At 37.7% G+C, this 18,939-nt stretch overlaps 1 protein-coding gene across 2 annotated transcripts in view; it reads right to left on the bottom strand.

Annotated features, from left to right (window-relative positions):
* Positions 1 to 18,939, bottom strand: part of LOC145997238 (uncharacterized) — a 309,232-nt gene that overhangs the window by 139,710 nt on the left and 150,583 nt on the right. The window contains exon 5 of one of the 2 annotated variants that reach the window (XM_083134062.1): positions 16,360 to 16,402. The exons of the other annotated variant lie outside the window; for it this stretch is intronic. Within the exon in view, the coding sequence (XP_082990188.1) occupies positions 16,375 to 16,402 (28 nt within the window). The 3' untranslated portion in view covers positions 16,360 to 16,374. Of the gene's footprint in view, positions 1 to 16,359; positions 16,403 to 18,939 lie in introns of those variants that run through there. 2 annotated transcript variants of the gene reach the window in all.

Genomic DNA, 18,939 nt, shown 5'->3' with positions numbered 1-18,939 from the left:
GATGGTTTTTTGTATTGGCATCCCAGCGATGCATAAAATTTAGTAGAGTTTAAAGCCAGTACATCACTTAAGATAGAAATTATCTTGGGTCGCACTCTCTCTAGGAAGCTACGTACATCGCATAAGCTATCTGAGGTAAAATCAAAATCCTCTAATATATGATCAAAAGCAAACCGGCTTGCTTTTGTTGCCGACTTGACGCGTTTGGCAGATGGTAATATGTTTAAAAAATCTGCTTCAGCCTTCCTTTTGACCAAGGCCGATGGTTGCAGCACAGGGTCTCCAGTACCCTGGCAATTATTCATATGCTTTTTGACATGTGCAATTGTAAAGTGTTTGTTACACTTAGGACACAATTCGGTTGCTGTTAAATGCTTGCCAATCACACAGGTACGACTATGTCGTGCATAATGAGCACTGGAAATATTTTTCTTACATGTGATACAAATCTTCGTAGGACGCATATTTTTTTGGGGGTGTTTATTTATATATGTAGATATGCTGATGTATGATTTTTTTAGATGTCGAATCCACACGTACTGTTGTACAATTAGGTACAAAATGTTGTACAATTAGGTATAAAGTGCAGTACAATTAGGTACAGAGTATTGCACAATTAGGTACTGAGTGTTGCACAAATAGATACCCCAAAAAAAAGCACTACAAGAAAAAATAACTACTCTTCAATCAGTCTCACAAAAACTCAACTACTGTGTATAAAATTTTTAAAAATCAAACAGAAAATATCACCATGTAAGGGCAAATCTACGAGGAACACTGCGACAGGACGTCCGTACTCTTCAAGCTGCTCTCGCAGACTGTGACTGACTGCTCTGGCCTCCCCTTATATAACCTCGGTTTATTTCTGGCGTATTTTTCCTCCAGTCAGAAGAGACCACGTTAAGTATGACGTATTTTTCCACCAATCAAAAGAGACCACGTTAGATATGAGTCATCATATTACGTCATAATTTGTTGCGCAATCAGAAGATATGAGTCATCACATTACGTATTTTTTCACTAATTAGAAAACACAATATCAAAAGCATTCGCCTCTAGCGAACTCTGACTGGAGGCTGGAGTTGAGCGTGGACTGCAGGTCGCTTCGCAACTTCTTGACCCTGACGTCGAGCATGAGAAGCTCGTCGCCGTGGTCGTCGCGCTTGGTGTGACCAAAAATATCGTTAGGCATTGTTACCACTGTGGTTATTTATTATAGGGTAGGTGATTTTCATTTCTATGAAAAGAGGGATGAGTTTATCGTAGTCGTCCAAGAGCTACACGTACAGGCGATCGCCAGCAGACACATCGTACGTAGTGGTACTGTCCATCCTATCGTGCTTGATGCGATAGATGTTCTTGCCGGAGGAAACCTTGGCCTCCCCTTCGTTCTCGGGATTCATGTTGAACTTAAGTTTGCCGGAGATGGGGAACCAGTAATAATTCAAGTTGTTGTTGAATACATAGAAAGTTTTGCCCACATCCTCGTCGTACTGGGTCAGAATGCTACTCAAGTGTATAATTAACAGACCGTTAAGTTTAGATAGCATGGAAGGCAGGAGTTCGTTGAAGCTCGACGACGACGTAGGCTGGACGCGCACTTCCATAGCTTGCTTCCTGAAGCCAAACAGGTTCATAGGCATGGTTATTTTATAGAAATATCTTCTAGCCGTAAGTTCAAAATTTTGGCCCCCTCTTACCACAAATCACATTACATACATACATACGTGGCGTTACAAGAGCCCCCTGCCTCCCAAGAGGTTTGGTTAGCACGCAATAGATCAGTATGCTAGAAAAAAATAGAGGGGGAGGGGATAGAATCGATTTTATTTGCCAGTCGAATAGTTCTCGTCGAATCCTATCCAATAAACCTAAAATCGTCATCCTAGCTCAATTAGGAGCCAAGAAAATCAATGTCTTGGAAAACGTCTTAAGATTGTTGTCTTAAGAAAATTTTCTTGACAGACCGGAATTGACAAACCGGAAGTCGACTTTCTTAAAGATTAAGAAATTTGTCTTAAGACGTTTTCCAAGACGCTGAGAAGCAACTAGTCAGTGTTGCCAACTTCTATTTGTAGGTTAGCTTCGCCTGTAAAAGATCACATGGTGAAATTTTCTTGGGGTGAGTTGGCAACACTGAACCTCACTTAAGGGCTGTGAACCGGCCACACTGTACTACTCTTGCAATAGATCAGTATGCTAGAAAAAAATAGAGGAGGGGGGTATTAACACTGCACAACCACCACTATTGCCAGTTAGCATCACCAACTCTTCTTCATCTTACTGCATACTTATCATCTTAGAAGGCTACAATATATTACGCCGTCAACTCCTATTTGTAGATTAGCCTCTTGAAGCCGGAATTGACAAACCGGAAGTCGACTTTCTTAAAGATTAAGATATTTGTCTTAAGGCGTTTTCCAAGACGCTGATAATCAGTGTTGCCAACTCCTATTTGTAGGTTAGCTTCGCCTGTAAAAGATCACATGGTGAAATTTTCTTGGGGTGGGCTGGCAACACTGCGAGCGCACCACTTTCGCGTTTGCCTTACGATATTGTTCCGTTAAGGTTGCAAAAAACGCACCACTTTCTGTTGCAGAACTGTCTTTTTACCCCTACTATTCCCCATGAAAAGATTAACTGTTGTTAAGACTAGCTGTAACAGAATTTGGGGGGCAACAGAAACGTATATTTTCAGAGTTACGGATATTAGAATGCATTCCAAAACTATTTTTTTATCACGACAAGAATGTAAAATTGCCTCTTTTTTTTATTGTAATCACAAAATCTAACCTAACAGCCTAAGCACCAGTAAAAGTGAATGCACTCCATTCGGTTACCCAGACACTGGTGAGAGAAAAACTTTTCCCATCGTACAGGGCGGAGAATCATACTCTGTTATGAAAACGATGGTGTACACACACACACACACTCTGGACTAAATCATAACGAATAGTCACACTACCTCCAAGTTGTCCTCTGCCATAATCTCACAATAATACAATGAGACCATCTATGACGATGTGGACACGCGATAGGGGGTAATGGGAATTTGTGATCACCCTGTATATATATATGTTTGTGTGTGTGTGTGTGTTTCTCTGTGGGGGGGGGGGTGTGCGTGTGATTGTGTGTGTGTGTGCGTGTGATTGTGTGTGTGTGCGAGCGTGCATGGGAGAGGGGGGTATTTGGTATACTGTATTCATAACCATCATTTTAGAGGGGAAAATATTTTTTCCTATATGCAGCCATCAACAGAATGCACTCAGTTTAACTACCTTATGTCATGTGATGTGGGTAGTATGAATTAATTTTAAGCATGAAAAGCTTTGAGTCAGTGGAAACTGTTTGATAGAAGTTTCCTTGTAAGAGAATTTATATTTATTTTTTTCTGAAATAATTTTATAGGTGCTAGAAGCTCTCATTTTCACAACATGGAGGTACCAGCCAGATGGTTATAGGTCATCAGCCAGTGTATAGAGCAAGTGTGCAGTGCTATGGTGGTTATTGCTTGTCACAATGGATGAAGTTCGCAATGATACAATTTAATTTATGCTAATGGATGTTAAAAGGAGGTACGATAGTGTATGTTATTTTTGTTTCATTATAATAACACCTATTGACATCTATCTTCTGGTGGGTTTGCCTTTCTTTCCATTCTCATGTGAAAGTTTTACACAAAAATTGAATTTCTCTGGAACATTGTATATATAATTATTTGTTTCAGTAAGTAACTAGCTTAAGTACAAGGTCCATTCAATAAATAACTGGAAAAGTTGTATAAAAAATCGAAAATACGACAATGATTGGTGTTCCTTTGTTATTTTGTGGTGTCGTCCTAGAACTATTAACAGATGGGCCTGGCACGCCTGCCTCGTGAACGGGGTGCTGGGAATCAGTGAAACAAGATGGCGGGACCCTTGCAGGTTTGCACCAACTTGGAGCAGCGAAGTGTCATTAGATTTCTGTTAGCTGAATGGTTGAAACCAACCGTCGGATGGCAGTGCAATATGGTGAAAGCTGTTTGTGTCGAACACAAGTGTACGAGTGGGCAGAGAAGTTCAAACAGGGTGTAACAAGTGTTCAAGATTCGCCACGTCCAGGACTCTCTGTCTCTGAAGTCACAGAGAACAACATTGCGAGAGTTGACGAGTTGATACGGGAAAGCAGGCGTATTACGGTGAGTGAGATTGCATCAGAGATGAACGTTAGTATCAGATCAGCGCATCATATTGTTCATGATGTACTGGTGTTCAAGAAAGTGTGTGCGAGGTGGGTTCCAAAATATTTGACACCAGAAATGAAAGAAAGGCACATGGATGTGTGCTGGGAGCTTTTGCGACAGTACGAGGCTGAAGGGGAGGCATTTCTTCACCGTATTGTCACGGGACATGAAAGTTGGGTAAATTTTTATGAACCTGAACGAATGTAGGCTACAATGGAGTGGCGACATTCATCATCTCCAAGACCCAAGAAGGTGAGAGCTGAAAGAAGTGCTGGTAAGGTCATGTTGACTTTGTTTTGTGATCATAAGGGAACAATTCTTGAACATTACATGCCGAGAGGTCAAAATATAAACAGTGTGACATACGCAAACCTTATGCGTGAAAATTTAAAACCAGTAATTTTGAAGAAGCGACGTGGTCTGGTATCCAGTGGTGTCCTGTTACTGCATGACAACGCGAGACCACACACTGCTAGAGTCACATTAGCTACCATCAATAGCCTAAAGTTCGTCTGCTTACCCCACCCACATATTTCCCGGATCTGGCACCTTCAGATTATCACATTTTTGGCCCACTTAAAGATGCTCTTAGTGGCTCAAGGTTCGAGGATGATGAAGACGTACAGGCAGCAGTGCATGACTGGTTACGCACAAGCCGAAAATAATTCTTTTCACATGGAATTGGGAGGCTTGTCGAGCACTGGCGCAGATGGATTGAACTTGAGGGGGACTACGTTGAATAATAATCATGTGTTGTATTCTATTCTAATAATAGATTCTGTACAAAAAATATTTCCGGTTATTAATTGAATGAACCTTGTATGTATAAATATTGCTAAGCCTATTCTTACACGAACAGTGCAGTTTAGGCAGCTTCTACAATAATATGTAATGAAACATATACTGAAATGGGTGGTTGACTGGGCATGTAGGTAGGTATATTGTGCGAGTGAACATATTGGTTTATTTTCAATACTATCCATATAGTTCTGGATTAGCAAACAAAATTGTATCACCTTTTATCTCGTATTCCTATTTGCATGGACAAAACAATAGAATTATAATTGTTAAGACAAACCAAATCAAAGGAGTTCATGGCAATAACAGTTCCAGAGTGATGTTCTGTTAATATTTTATTATTTTTTATTGGAACACAGTAAAAGATGAATTTGTGTGGTTTTCAAAACAGTTGCTATTTACAAAAAATCAGAGTAAACAACTGAGTAATGTGTAACATCAGATGGTATTTTTCATTCAGAATAACGAATATATATTTTTTTAAAATTACTTTTTCATTAAGTTTGTGCAGTATCTCATTACGATCAGTACCTCAACTTGTTAACCCCAATTATTTGTGCAAACGTTACAGTACTTTTTCCCTTTTGCAGATAGCCAATGAAAATGAAAATATTGTGACTACTCTCGGTATCCAGGGTGGACACATGATGCCTATATATGGAGGAATTCCAACATCAGATACTTTTGCCAATATTAGAATAAGGCAGGTACAAGGAACACTTGGCTGTTAGGTATGTAAATGTTCTAAGTCTGCAATAATTATTGTTAATAATATTTCCCATGAAGTATTTAAATTGCACTCATCGCATATATGCACTGCATTATTAAAAGTGTGAAGTACTATGTTTATTACCATTACTGTATTATGAATACATGTGCAGCGTTGTTTCATAATTATCTATATTCTACAATAAGTCTAGTGGCTCAGTTGGTAACGCGTCTGACTACCATGCTCAAGGTCCCGGGTTCGATCCCCGGCCGGTTCAAATCCGGGAACTTTTCTAACGATGGAAGCGGCCCCGGCGCCCACCCAGCATCGAATAACATGGGTACCTGGGGGAAACCCTGGGGGGTAAAGGCGGTCAGGGGCGTGATGCTGATCACATCACCCCACTCACGACCGGATCAAGAAAGTGTGGGGCGTTACCCCCACACCCCCTATACGCCTTCATGGTGTGGTGCTATGCACAGGGAAGAACTTTACCTTTACCTATTTTGTTTTCCCACCTTTTTATTATTACAAAATGTGCATTATCAGTAAATTTTAAAGTTAGACATTTCTGAGTTCTTCAAATGTTATCCAAACGTTTTATTCTTAGATACAAGTAGTAGTAATAATAATAATAATAAGAAGAAGAAGAAGAAACCCTACCAGTATACAACAAGACCATGCTAGGGACAATTTTATGTGGAAAGCATTTTTATTAATATAAATATTACGTGAATGTTTCATAAAATCATATAACTATTTTTATTCCAGACAATACTTTACATGAAAGCCTTCACATAACATTCACAGTTAGCATAATCTATAATGTTTTTCTCACAATGAGCATGTGATTAAATATGATACATGTTGAATATGAATAACAAAATTATTGAAATGAAGAGTTGAAATGTAATAGAATTTGTAGAATGTAAAGCGAGGATGATAAATTTATCTAACCTCATTTGTTGTGGCCAAGTTTAAAAAACACCTAGGAGTCATAACACATTACTTGTTCATTTGTTCAACATGCCATTTGCTTTGGAAATAGAGCTTTTGTGAAACACTTGCATATTTTTAGAAGTCAAACCTACATTGCGATTTGAACTAAAGTACTCCAAATTTCTATCACTGTGGCACTTTGGAGGATTGCCAAATTTAACATACAGTTTCTTCATAAGGACTGGGGGAACTGTCACCGGATATGTGCACTTTAGATGTTTTAAAGTAAAAGCATAGATTATAGAAGTGCTCATAAGTTAATACTTGAATTCCTGCTGATGCTTTAACATCTTTTAAGTATAGTTACTTTCAATTGATATTGGGATATTTATTATCTACAGTGGAAACTCAGGACAGGCCTTTTTTATCTTTGCAGGTAACAGTGGGTACCCACAGGAACCATGGGTCATGACACCAATAGATGGTGCTGGTGACGACACTTCTGAGGTGCATAGCTGTGTAATGTAATGGACCATTGGCATTCTAAAAAAAAAAGCCATGATCTTGTATGGCTTCAGGTTAAGGTCCTTCAGGATATGCTGGCATGTTGTTCACGACACTCCCGCCTGCTGGACTTAGAGGGGCTCTGCAACATCCACTGGCGAATATCTTTCTTCATCGCCTCGGTCCTTCTTACACGCGGGTATTCATGCTCGTATCTGATTAATTCTTGAAGGGATGTTCGTAGACGATTTTCAACAGAATTCCCAGGTGTGCCTGTTCCACACAGAAATACTGTGTGAAACCTTGTGAACAAATTAAAAAACAGAGTCGTTAAATTTCTATAAATGAATTATGGGGAATGTTAGTGGTAAGATGGAGGTGTCTTTTAAAGGACATGGTGCTTCACTATCACCCTCCTATGGCAACAAAATCATAGACGGGTGGTGCACTGGAGGAATGAAAGAAAACTCAGTTTTCCTATCCACTGTCAATTCTGCATGTGTGTGTGTGTGTGTGTGAATCTTCAGATGTGCTTTAATGTTAAGTGTGTGTTAAATTACAGTGTGAAATAGATTTTCTGTGACATTCTTTATGAAATATAACATATCATAACGGTATACCAGAACTTTATTTCAATATAGTTAGCAGTGCCAATTCCGTACTTCTTTCATTTAATTAACATATTGTAGATTGGTGCGTATTACTCACTAATAATTTCATTTAATTTATGGAATGCTTTAAATGGTTAACTTGTTCATTTTTACTACATGCTGAAAAGTTTTTTTTGATGATTGGGTCTCAACCAACAGAAAACTAAATATCTAGGTTGAATTTCTGCTTGAGCCAGAATTTTCAGATAATTTTTCAGTAAAATTCAATATATACTCCATGCACATCGGCCATTTCATATGGCGTAGATGCCTGTTACCTTTAAAATATTTTTCTTTTAAGAAAGGAGATTGATATCATATTTCACGTTCATATGGAGGATGACACATGAAAAGATTCATTTTATTCTGTTTAAAGCTTCCCCTTTGCAACAGTTTTTAAGCCTTGTTTGTGGTTATGAAATATCATTGTACTTCAATCTCTTAGTTACTCTTGCCATAAAGTAGTGTGTTGTTGTAGAGGGGTATTATTGCAAGAGCTGTAATAGAACACACTAAAGGGTTTCCCTAAAGTTTTAAACGGCTGAAAAAGCAACTTATTTTTATTACATGCAAAGTTCCCATGTAGTCATCCCCCCCCTCCTCCCTTATGCCTTTTCTGTGTACAAAATGTCTGCATCAGAGTGTATCTGATTTCATGAATATAGGGTGACCAGATGTCCTCTTTTGTCCGGACATGTCCTCCTTTTTAGATATCTGTCCGGCATCCGGGCGGATTTTTTAGAAATCGGTAAATGTCCTCCTTTTTTGGGAAGAGTATAGAATTGACCATAGTAAATGTGCTGCATACAGAATGCTTCATTTGGGGCGCGTTAAATATTCGAGCAATGCTCACCTAGCATCTGGGAGCTCAATACGATCACTTTCCCGACTGAGTCATTATTAGGGTGCGTATTTAAGGCACTAAAAACCTCTGAAATAGGCAGTCAAATAGGTAACAAAATAATGAAAATAGGCACTTAACCCTAGAACACTACTGTACGTAAAATTTACGTATGCTTCGCGCTCAATTCCCTCCCCTACCTCCCACATCGCACCCACCTACCCCTCCACCTATGGTATTCCTCGAGCATTCTGTCAGGTGCGTGGCAGCACTGTGGTAAGGAGGGCGGAAGCAATGAACGTCTTTAGTTTGTGCGTTATGTGAGACTCTGTACGTCAATAATACGTAGCGATAGTAACAGAAGAAAAATCTTGCACGTAATTTTGACGTGCATGTAGTAATAACGCCATTTGTATTCACGTAAGATTTGCGTGAATTTTTCTATATCATCTCATTTTTCTATAATATGATCAACATCGCAGCGATCAATGTATACATTATTCACATTCACAACTTCTACAACAATCAGGGCAACTCAGAAAAGAGACCATTCTCACGAATTTAGTTCATGCTTCACCTCCATGAGAACTTCACCAAGGTCTGGCAGGAGCAAAGGCTAATAAATCCGGGAGTGTCACAGGAGTTAAGAAAGTTAATTTTGAAGGTACTGGGGAAGGAAGAGACAAATACAGTACAGTAGCAGCCACGTCACAAGGGAACAGAAAGTATTGCAGTTTCTGCAACTACAAGAAAAGGAGGATGACAACTGCGTACTGCTCCTGTGGGAAGCCAATTTGTGGAACACTACCTTACATAAAATTTACGTATGCTTTGCGCTCAAATCCCTCGCCTACCTCCCACCCACTCACCCCTCTGCCTAGCAGTGCCTCAAGTTGTCTGTCGGACATAAGGCAGCACTGTGGTAAGGAGGGTGCAAGCGCTGATCGTCTTGATTTCGTTTGTTATGTTGTGCACTGTACGTCAATTTTACGTTGCTGTGTAAAACGAGAAATATCTTCCACGTAATTTTGACATTTGTAAATTCGATTTAGATACTTAGATTTTGAAAACAAAAGTTTAGAAGCATGCACTATTTTCTTGTAAGACTTTAAAATTACATTTGTTCCTTATTTACAGCGTTATGAATATTATTATTGTTTGCTTTCATTGTTCGAACTTTTCGCCTTCATTCTCAATGTACGAACGGGCTTGTCAAGTAAGACCTTCTCTTAAAATATTCTATGTTTAATAAAACCATGCTTATACATTTTAAAATGAAGAATAACATTCCAATATAAGGAAAAATAAACAAGATAATGTTCACAATGAATAGAAATTTGTTTTCATGATGTAGAGGTTGTTTTAAAAATATATTTCTTCATGTACGTAAAATTTTCGTAGCGGTAGTTATACTGTAATATTGGAACACGGTAGTGTTCTAGGGTTAAAAAGCACCATAAACTAAGAAAAGGCACGAAAATAGGCACTTAAAAGGCACCCTAAAATTAAAAAAAGACATTAAAATAGGCAATGGATGTGAACTTATTTAAATTTTCTTCTTACAATGCACAGTTATACTGTATTAGCACTTCAGTTTATACATAAAAGTGCGCTAGCGATTAACATACTATAATACTCTCTTGATCGAAATTCACATTAGCGGGGTATCGTCTGTTAAAGTAATTCTCACAAAAAGTTCTTGTGCTAACGACTGCGAATTTGAACAAATGATGAAAAAAACAATTTGCACCATTGTACCAAAAAAAATATTGAAAACAATGTTCCAATTCAGGCCATCAAATCTGGTGAATTCCAGATTTCAGTCAGTACAACATCAACAAAGCCTTACATCTTTCAATATAGGGAAAGCCAAATGCACGTAAGAAAAAGCTCAAGTATGCAAAAATTGCAGAATATCCATTTTTTTGGCACGATTAAGCAAAATAGGCACCAACCATCAAAATAGGAATTTATAGGTACTATAAAAATGTGTTTTCGGAATAGAACCTCCATGAAACGAACTTTAAAGTTTAAACATGAAAGCCTATGGTTTACTACAAAGGAATAAAAAAGGCAAATAGGCAAATTGCCGCACATTTTATTAAGCGCTGAGACGGCTGGATTGCATGTAGTCTGTGCAGTTCCTTTTCGATTGATTGATTTGGTTTATTTTACTTCGCTTTTCTGTCTCTTTGGCTAATCGCGAAGATGAGTATGAGCTATGATATGATGATTTTGATGAAGGACACCCATGGCCAGGCCGGATTCGAAACCGAGGCTTCTGGGGTTGTGCTAACCACTCCACCACAGAGGTCGGCCAGTTCCTTTTCGAGTTATACATATGCGATACAGAAATGCATAGGGAGAATTTTGATTATTAAGTAATATTTACTTTCATGAACGAAGCAAAAGTGTAAATTCGACAATGATCTTGCAAGAAAATATCCAGTTTTAAAGGATGGAAGAAACGAATATGGGGTAAAGTGTAAGGTGGTTGCCACTTTCCACTGCTGTCGAAAAAGTGCTAGAAATGTTCGTGGCATTGAAATCATATTTCTCTACCCAATCTAAACTACCTAAAATTTTAATTTGGTTTTGCGAAATAAGTTAAGCGAATACTTGTTACATTTGCATTCACTTGTGGAGATATTTCAGTCTAACATCCAAGAATTAGAAAAGGAGTAAAATTTTGTGCTTCAAATTATAGATATTCCTTGTAATTTGTTAAAAGAACAGATTAGGAGATTTCTTTCTTTCCTTAAAGGTAAGATGAAGAAGTTATTGAAAGATATCTTCTGAAAATCATCTGTGAGCAAAATGATGGTAAGATTTTTGTATATTGATTAAATTATGAGTAATGGCAAATGTATAGCCATTTTTTGCGGTGTCCTCTTTTTTATGACTTTGTCCTCCTCTTTCACCATGCTATGTCCTCTTTTTTGAATGTATGTGTCTGGTCACCCTACATGAATACATGTTTCATAATGTACACAATCACCTCCCACTTGTTTTAGAAAAGTTGCATTGCAAATATATTTTTCAGTGCTGTTCTATTTGAAATGTTAACCATGTAAATACCTCCAGATTTGAGTACAAAATAAGTTGTAAAATGGCATAAACATGTACTTCACTATGCAAATTGGTTTACTTTACTCATTCGCTCACTGACAGTTTAAGCCTCTTCATTGGTGTATTGGAAATGATGTCACCTTGTAATCAAGGGATCCCAGGTTCAATACTTAGTGGAGGTACTTAATGGTTCAGATCCCACTTTAAACTATTATCTTCTCTGTGCATAAAGATGACTGACAGGTTAACATGTCATATATTGTCCTGTGAGAACTAGTGGAAGGTGAGTCCAAAAAAGCCGTGTTTGGTGCCAGATTGACCCATATCCAGCTTTTCTCATTCGTGGTAAAGAAGATTCAAGTATCTTCAAATTAATTACTTTTTAGATTCAGACATAATCACTTGTGAAAATTTCATAAATTGGAGTTAGGTTCATTTGGTTCTTTCACAATAGTATTGCAATAGTCATTAATGGGACTTCTTTGAACAGTCTCCCCATTAATAGATTAGTCAAATTTTAATTACCTCAACATCCAGGGGGACTCATTTTTTTTTTTTAGTTTAACTTTTGATGCTATATTTATGTTACAGGGTGACAAAGTTTAACATCTTTGCTTTGAAATCAAGGGACTCAAGGTTTGAGAATCGGTGGAGGCACAGTGGTTCGGATCCTAATTTAAATTGTAGGTACATTCCCAATTAGCCTATGTGTGCACTCCACTCGAACAGTAAGGGAAATCCTACACTAAGATTGTCATTACAGTTCATAAATTTTTCACATCACTGTCTCGATACTATAAGGACTGAAAATTACACTTCACTGAAAAAATAGTTTTGAGGAATTAAAGTTGTACCAATCATTAAATAACATCTTGGAATGCAAAATTTACATGTTGTAGACATTATAATTTACTGAAAATTTATGAAATGAAAACCATGTCTTGGGCATTATGTGCCAATGCTCAGAGTTTCCAAAAAAACCTCTGTATTGCACTCCCATAATTTCCATAACTTGGATCCCAGTGTAAATTTATAATGTCAGTTCTGTAACTTCTTGGTGCTGTTAAAGGTAAGTTTGAAGCTTGGAGACATGAATTAGCACTGTTCAATTGTTCAATTCTACACAAAGTATTATTTATCTGAGATACTTCGATTTTTAAAGGAGCTTACACGAGCACCTGTGAATTGCAGCAAATAGCTGTTCTTGGTTTCCGGTTCTGTAAGACACGGGATTTTTAGCAGATTTTCATCAAGGTTCGAAGGGAGTTTTGTGCTTGAGACTATAGTCGTTTTCACGTTCAGAAGACACAACGGCGCTTATGGAGAAACCATACAGTGTTGCCAATACAACGCTAGCTCATGTTGCCGGGAAATGATGAGCTTCCTTCACAATGTAGGTGTTACATATTTTATATATATAATGATAATTATATGTAATTATTAATATTATACTGTGAACATTACAGTTCATTAGCATGTCATTTTCCCATTAGATTTAATTTAATACACAGGCACATTTAATATTCATTCGCCTTTCTCTGTAAATATTTCATAGAATAACATTGAGATATGGTAATGTGTTACATATATAAATTCATTATTGTCTATGAATTTATGTGTACGTTGGAAACTGAAAGGTGACCTTCATTTCAGTATTAATGTCGACCGTAATGTAAACAAAAACAACGTGTATTTCTGACAGCACTAATGTTGCTCACAACAGCAGCATTGGAAATAATTGTCAATTATTAAATTAAAGTAATTGCAATTATATTATAACAAACTGAATGAAGTTAATATTTTTACTGAATGGAAATAAAATAAAAACTCGAAAACTTGGTAGTGATTAGCCGGAATGCTGCGGTGAGTCAGCTCAAGATGGCCAGACGACGTCTCCTTATTTCGAGTGAGGTTCGGGTTAAAAAGAAACTCCAAATGCATGGAAGTAATATTTCTGGGAACCTTTGAGTGGTTATAAAAAATAATTTCATTATTTTCTTCACAACTTTGTCGCTGGAAGTTTTTACTTGGAATTACAGAACAAAAAATGGCCAGCGATGACATTTTCTACTGAACGAATATAAAAAATCTCCACATACTTTATTTGAATATCTTTTAATGCGAATATGCTTTAAAGTATTGATAAATTCTGAGCACCACCATCACCTATGACAATTAGAAAACCGTGTCAATTTTTTTCATAATGAATGCTTCAATTTTACGGCATGTTTCAACGTTAGGAATGAAAACAATGTAAAAATTTTGTTTTCACAGAAAATTTGCGTTTTTAATTTATCTAAAAATATGTAAACAAGTTACCACTCTTTTGTGCTCACCATCGTATTCTCTACAAAATTTCCTGCAAAACTGCAGGTACCGATTTTACGTAAGCTAAATTTGTAAATCGAGAAATTTCACAACAGCGCGCTCGTATTTCCGATAAGAAAAGCATTGTCCATAAGAGCCCATTGTGTCTTCTGAACGTGAAAACGACTATAGATGTTTTATTCACTTAGAGATATTGTTATAATACTAAGAAACCTAAACCTGACTGACCCAACCTTACAACAAAAGTATTTAGGAATGTTTTATTAATTCTAAGAGCCTTAAATCTAACCTGTTTAACCTCACAACGTAAGACACCTATCAGCTATTTGTATCAAAGACAAGCAAAACATTCATTTTAGGAATATGTATGTATCATTTTTGCCCTTTATATTTCTAAAATATTATTTACCAAGATAAACTGAAAATACAACCTTCAATACACACACACACACACACACACACACACACACACACACACACACACACACACACACACTCACTCACTCCCAAACAATCATATAGGTATGCATGGAAGGGAAAAATTGTTCTTCACATGATATGCAGCAAGTAATCACTAAAACTATGAAGCATATTCATGATGGTTGTGGTAAACGCGGTTTAAATTTACTTACGTGAAATTTAGAAGATTTCGCACTTTCGCACTTCGAAATTAATAGGATTGAACCATTAAATTGTGCAATGCGGAAGTGCGAAATCTTCTAAATTTCACGTAAGTAATATGAAGCATATGTTAATATAGATAAAATACCTTTGCACCATGATTAATTTTGAATTAAACAATCGGAACTTGGACCAAGAAGTTAGCACATATCTGAAACACCTCTTTTCATGATAAATTTGAAAGAAACAACCCTCCCTCTCCCTGCCCTCTATGCAGTTAAGTTAAGAAAACTACCACTACATATTAAAAGAAAAAAATCTGGCTGGCCATTCATAACATTGTACAATTTTTTATTTCTTTTTTAAGTCTTGACGTTATTAGCAAATTTGGTAAGCACATAGGTTTGTTTTATTTTTTCTTCCGAAAAATCCTCATGGAGTGCCACTCACATACATGAATATTATCTATTCGAATAAACTCACTATTTACTTTTCCATGTAGTTTTACATTTACGATCAATTTCACCATTTGGGCAACTTCATAAGACAGTAAACAAACCACAATCGATTTTTAGAAAGATCGATCGATTCTTCGCGACTCTCGATTTTAAATCTCGCAATCTGATTGGTTCTTTGGGTGTAGCCTCTACGACAAACTTGTTTTGACTGCATCACAGACTATATGCTCAGTCGTTAGCAAGAACTTGTAAGCTATCGAAGTCGGTACTAGTTAACGACCAGTCAGGACTACGATTTTCTCTCCGAGAATGAGTTAGAGCGATAATGAAGTGGTCGTTTCTGTGCTCAAGTATTGAGAGTCAAGACTAAGGCCCCTGGTCCACACAACTTTCTGAAAGGCAATTACAAGAACGAGAGTCTCAGAGTGACCTACTGCTCGGCATGTGTCCCCTTCTTGAGCCAAATAGACTGAAAACTTCCAAACGTCAACAATGCGAAACCGGATATTTTGGGGGTGATTTTTGGAACTTGACTGCAATTCCTTCCAGACATCTGGAAATTGGCCATGCTCTCAAGCGAACCTCAAGTGGAAGAGTTCTGGCAGGAGGGGAAAAAATATCACACACACACACAAAAGAAAAGTAGTGGATCCAGAAGTTATAGTTGAAAGGGATGAATTTCAATCAGGTATACCTCACTTCATCCAAAATCTATAATACTTTAACATACACTTGTTCTGATTGATTGATTGTTGAGTTGGTGTTTTAAGTCCACTTTATGCACAGTGACACTAATCTGGATTGGACCTACAGTTTAAAGTGGGATCCGAACCAGTATGTGCCTCCTCCGAGTACTGAACTCGGGACCCCCTTGATTACAAGGTGACAATGCTACCACTACAAGATTTAGTAGGCTTCTGTAAGCAAACAGGAACAAGGCTGACTTCCCCTCCATGCCAGCATGGTTAGCGCAATGCGCTACAGTGCCAGAGGTGCCGGGTTCAAATCGCCGACTCTGATCATGGGTGTTCTTTGTGAGTGTCCTTTTCACCAATTTCATCATCACTCATCCTCACCATCGCGATTAACCAAGAGTGGCAGAAAAGCGAAGTAAAATAAAACAAATCAATCAAATCAACCAAGTTGACTTACATGTTCTGGAGATTGGAGAATGGTTTTGCAACAAACATGGTTCTAGGGCTGGAATAAATGGTTATTATTGTATGTAGTTATCATAATTCTTCCCAGTGCCAAGGTAAACTGAAAGACAATATGACAAGTAAAGTAAATAAACATAGAAAACAAGAAGCTATTCTCTTAAGGGGTCTTGGGATCGATCCCCTTTTGAGGCATATTGCACAGAGCCTGTAGGCCCAATTCCGATGAATCTATCATGAGCATAAAGTGGACTTATATTAATATTAGGCATAATAATATATCCGAAAACCTGGCAATTAGGATGGGTGATCGCCCTTGACGGCCAACCGTGGATCCGCACCTGAAATAAAATTGCATAAAAAATGCAGATAATATTTGGTAGAATAAAATAAGGGAGTTGGCGTCAACCTTCGTGGTGGAGTGGTAAGCACAGCGCTCTACGACGCTGGAGGTTCCGAGTTCGAATCCTGGTTCGGACATGGATGTTTGTGTTTGTCTGTCCTGAATGAAAAAGACGAGAATTGAGAATAATTTATATGAGGTTTGCATGGGGAAAGTTGCCGCTTAGAGCCTTTACTTAAAAAAATATTGAAAAGGTGGTTAAGCGCCTGACTTCCATGCGGTAGAGCCGGGTTCAATTACCTGGGTGGATGATCTGAGGTCGGAAGTTTTCTGTCCTTGTGCCCGCATAAATGCGGTTCTGGGGCTCGCTTAGCCTCAATTCAATGATGGTAAATGATACTGGAGCATCGTGCTGATCACATCACCTTCAAAAATGGCTGACATAGAGAATGTGTGGGGTCCTACCCCCACATCCCCCAATTTCACCTTCATGTTATACATGCACGGGGAGTTTTATGTCTTGTAATATTTTATGGTGTTTGCACTGGATTCAAAATATTATAGTAGCGTTAATACATGGATTTTGTACTGCGCGTCTTTATTTAGTTATTATTATTAATGTTATGCTTTTATATTTTATTTCTTTCCTCACTGGCAAGCCGATCATTTCTTTTCCCCCTTCGTTGTTCTCAGTTCGACAGTTTCTTGTCTTTTGTTTGTCACCCCAGAAGACAGAGCGGCCTTCCCAACCCCTGCAATCCAGAAACACCCCATGACCAGTATAACCAAACCACTATATAAGTAACTCAACTTTCCATTTTATATGATTTGGACAATTAATTAATAATAGATTCCTCCGTCCCTTGCATATGAGTGATCGGTGGTTAGACATGTAATAATAGAGTACGAAAGCTCCAACGAAGAATGTATACAGGATCTGAGATAGTGGAAAATGAGGATACGAGTTGGCAGTGGTGTGTGTTATGTGAAAGGGAGGGAGTATGAAAGATGGTTGACCATTGGTCCAACGGAGGACAGAGGAGCCAAAGGGCGATAGAACTGACCGACTGATTGGCTTTTTCTTTCCTTGTATTGGAAGAATGAAACGTGCATTTTCCAAGACAGTTAGATGAATTAGGTTTGCCGAAAGATCGAGAATTCCCAAAAATTCAAGAAATTCCAGGGGTGTTGGGTTTCAAAAAATTCGGGAAACCCGAGGAGTTGGGATTTTTCCTAAATGTCGGGATTATTTTACTCTGGTTAGACCAAACATCAATATCACTTGATTTCTTGTTACTTCGGGAATTAATGGCTTTCTCAAGGTCATTTATACTTATTTTTTCCAGTATCATAGAGTTTTGAATAGCATTAGTGTGTCGTCCCGAATTTTTATATTTTGTTTGCAATCTACTGTTTGGGTTTTCATATTATTATGGTTTCTGGGTCTTTTACCTCAGTTCCATTTATAACTAGTGAAACATTTTCTTTATCTTATTATTTCTCCCTTTCTTGTTTAGCATATCCCATATGATTTGAGATTTATTGCTATTGCCTTTTATTTGTGCTGTTGTAATTCCTGAAAATGATGCAAAAAAAATATATATATTTTGGAAAAAGTTTTATCCTAGCCCAGGAGATGGCTTCAAATATACATAAACTCCATCCCCATCCACTTTGCCAAACAGAATCACAAGTCGGCACTGAACATACGATGGGAAAAATAATAGAAATACGAAAGCAAGAAGAGTTTATGTCACAGCGAGGGAGGCACATGAGAGGAGATAACCCCCCCTCCCCACACACACACACACATATCAGTCATCAAGGCTATTAACAATAAGTACATGGTTTGGTTTTCCTCTCATCTAACTTTAACACTAAACGGATTTTTTATAAAAATCTTGGGCTTTCCTTTTTTTACACTAGCTTGTTGGTTTCATAATGGAGCACATAAATAGAATCTTCACTCTCATATAATCCATACTGGCTGAATGAATGTCTGTGTAGTTTCCAGAATAATGACACTTATTTTGGAAATAAATAATTTAAAAATAATATAATATATGTGCCGTTGGATTCCTCACCGTGGTTTGTGGCCATGTCGGTTGAAGCTCAGCTTTGAAAGTTGAAATCATAAGTTCGATTCCCCACATGGTCGCTTTTTTTTACCAACTTGTAGCACATTAATTATTTCATTGTCTATGTATTCTAGTGTTTTAGAGTGGGATGAGAACCACTATGTCCCTTGACCGAGTATCAAACACAGTACCTACCTCCTGTTTCCAAGTCGTCACACC

This window comes from Lepisma saccharinum, chromosome 13, assembly GCF_977018435.1.
Source record: "Lepisma saccharinum chromosome 13, izLepSacc3.1, whole genome shotgun sequence".
In the NCBI taxonomy this organism is placed as follows: Eukaryota; Metazoa; Arthropoda; class Insecta; order Zygentoma; family Lepismatidae; genus Lepisma; species Lepisma saccharinum.
The sequence above is the reverse complement of the archived record's forward strand: the minus strand, read 5'-3'. Positions and strand labels throughout refer to the sequence as shown.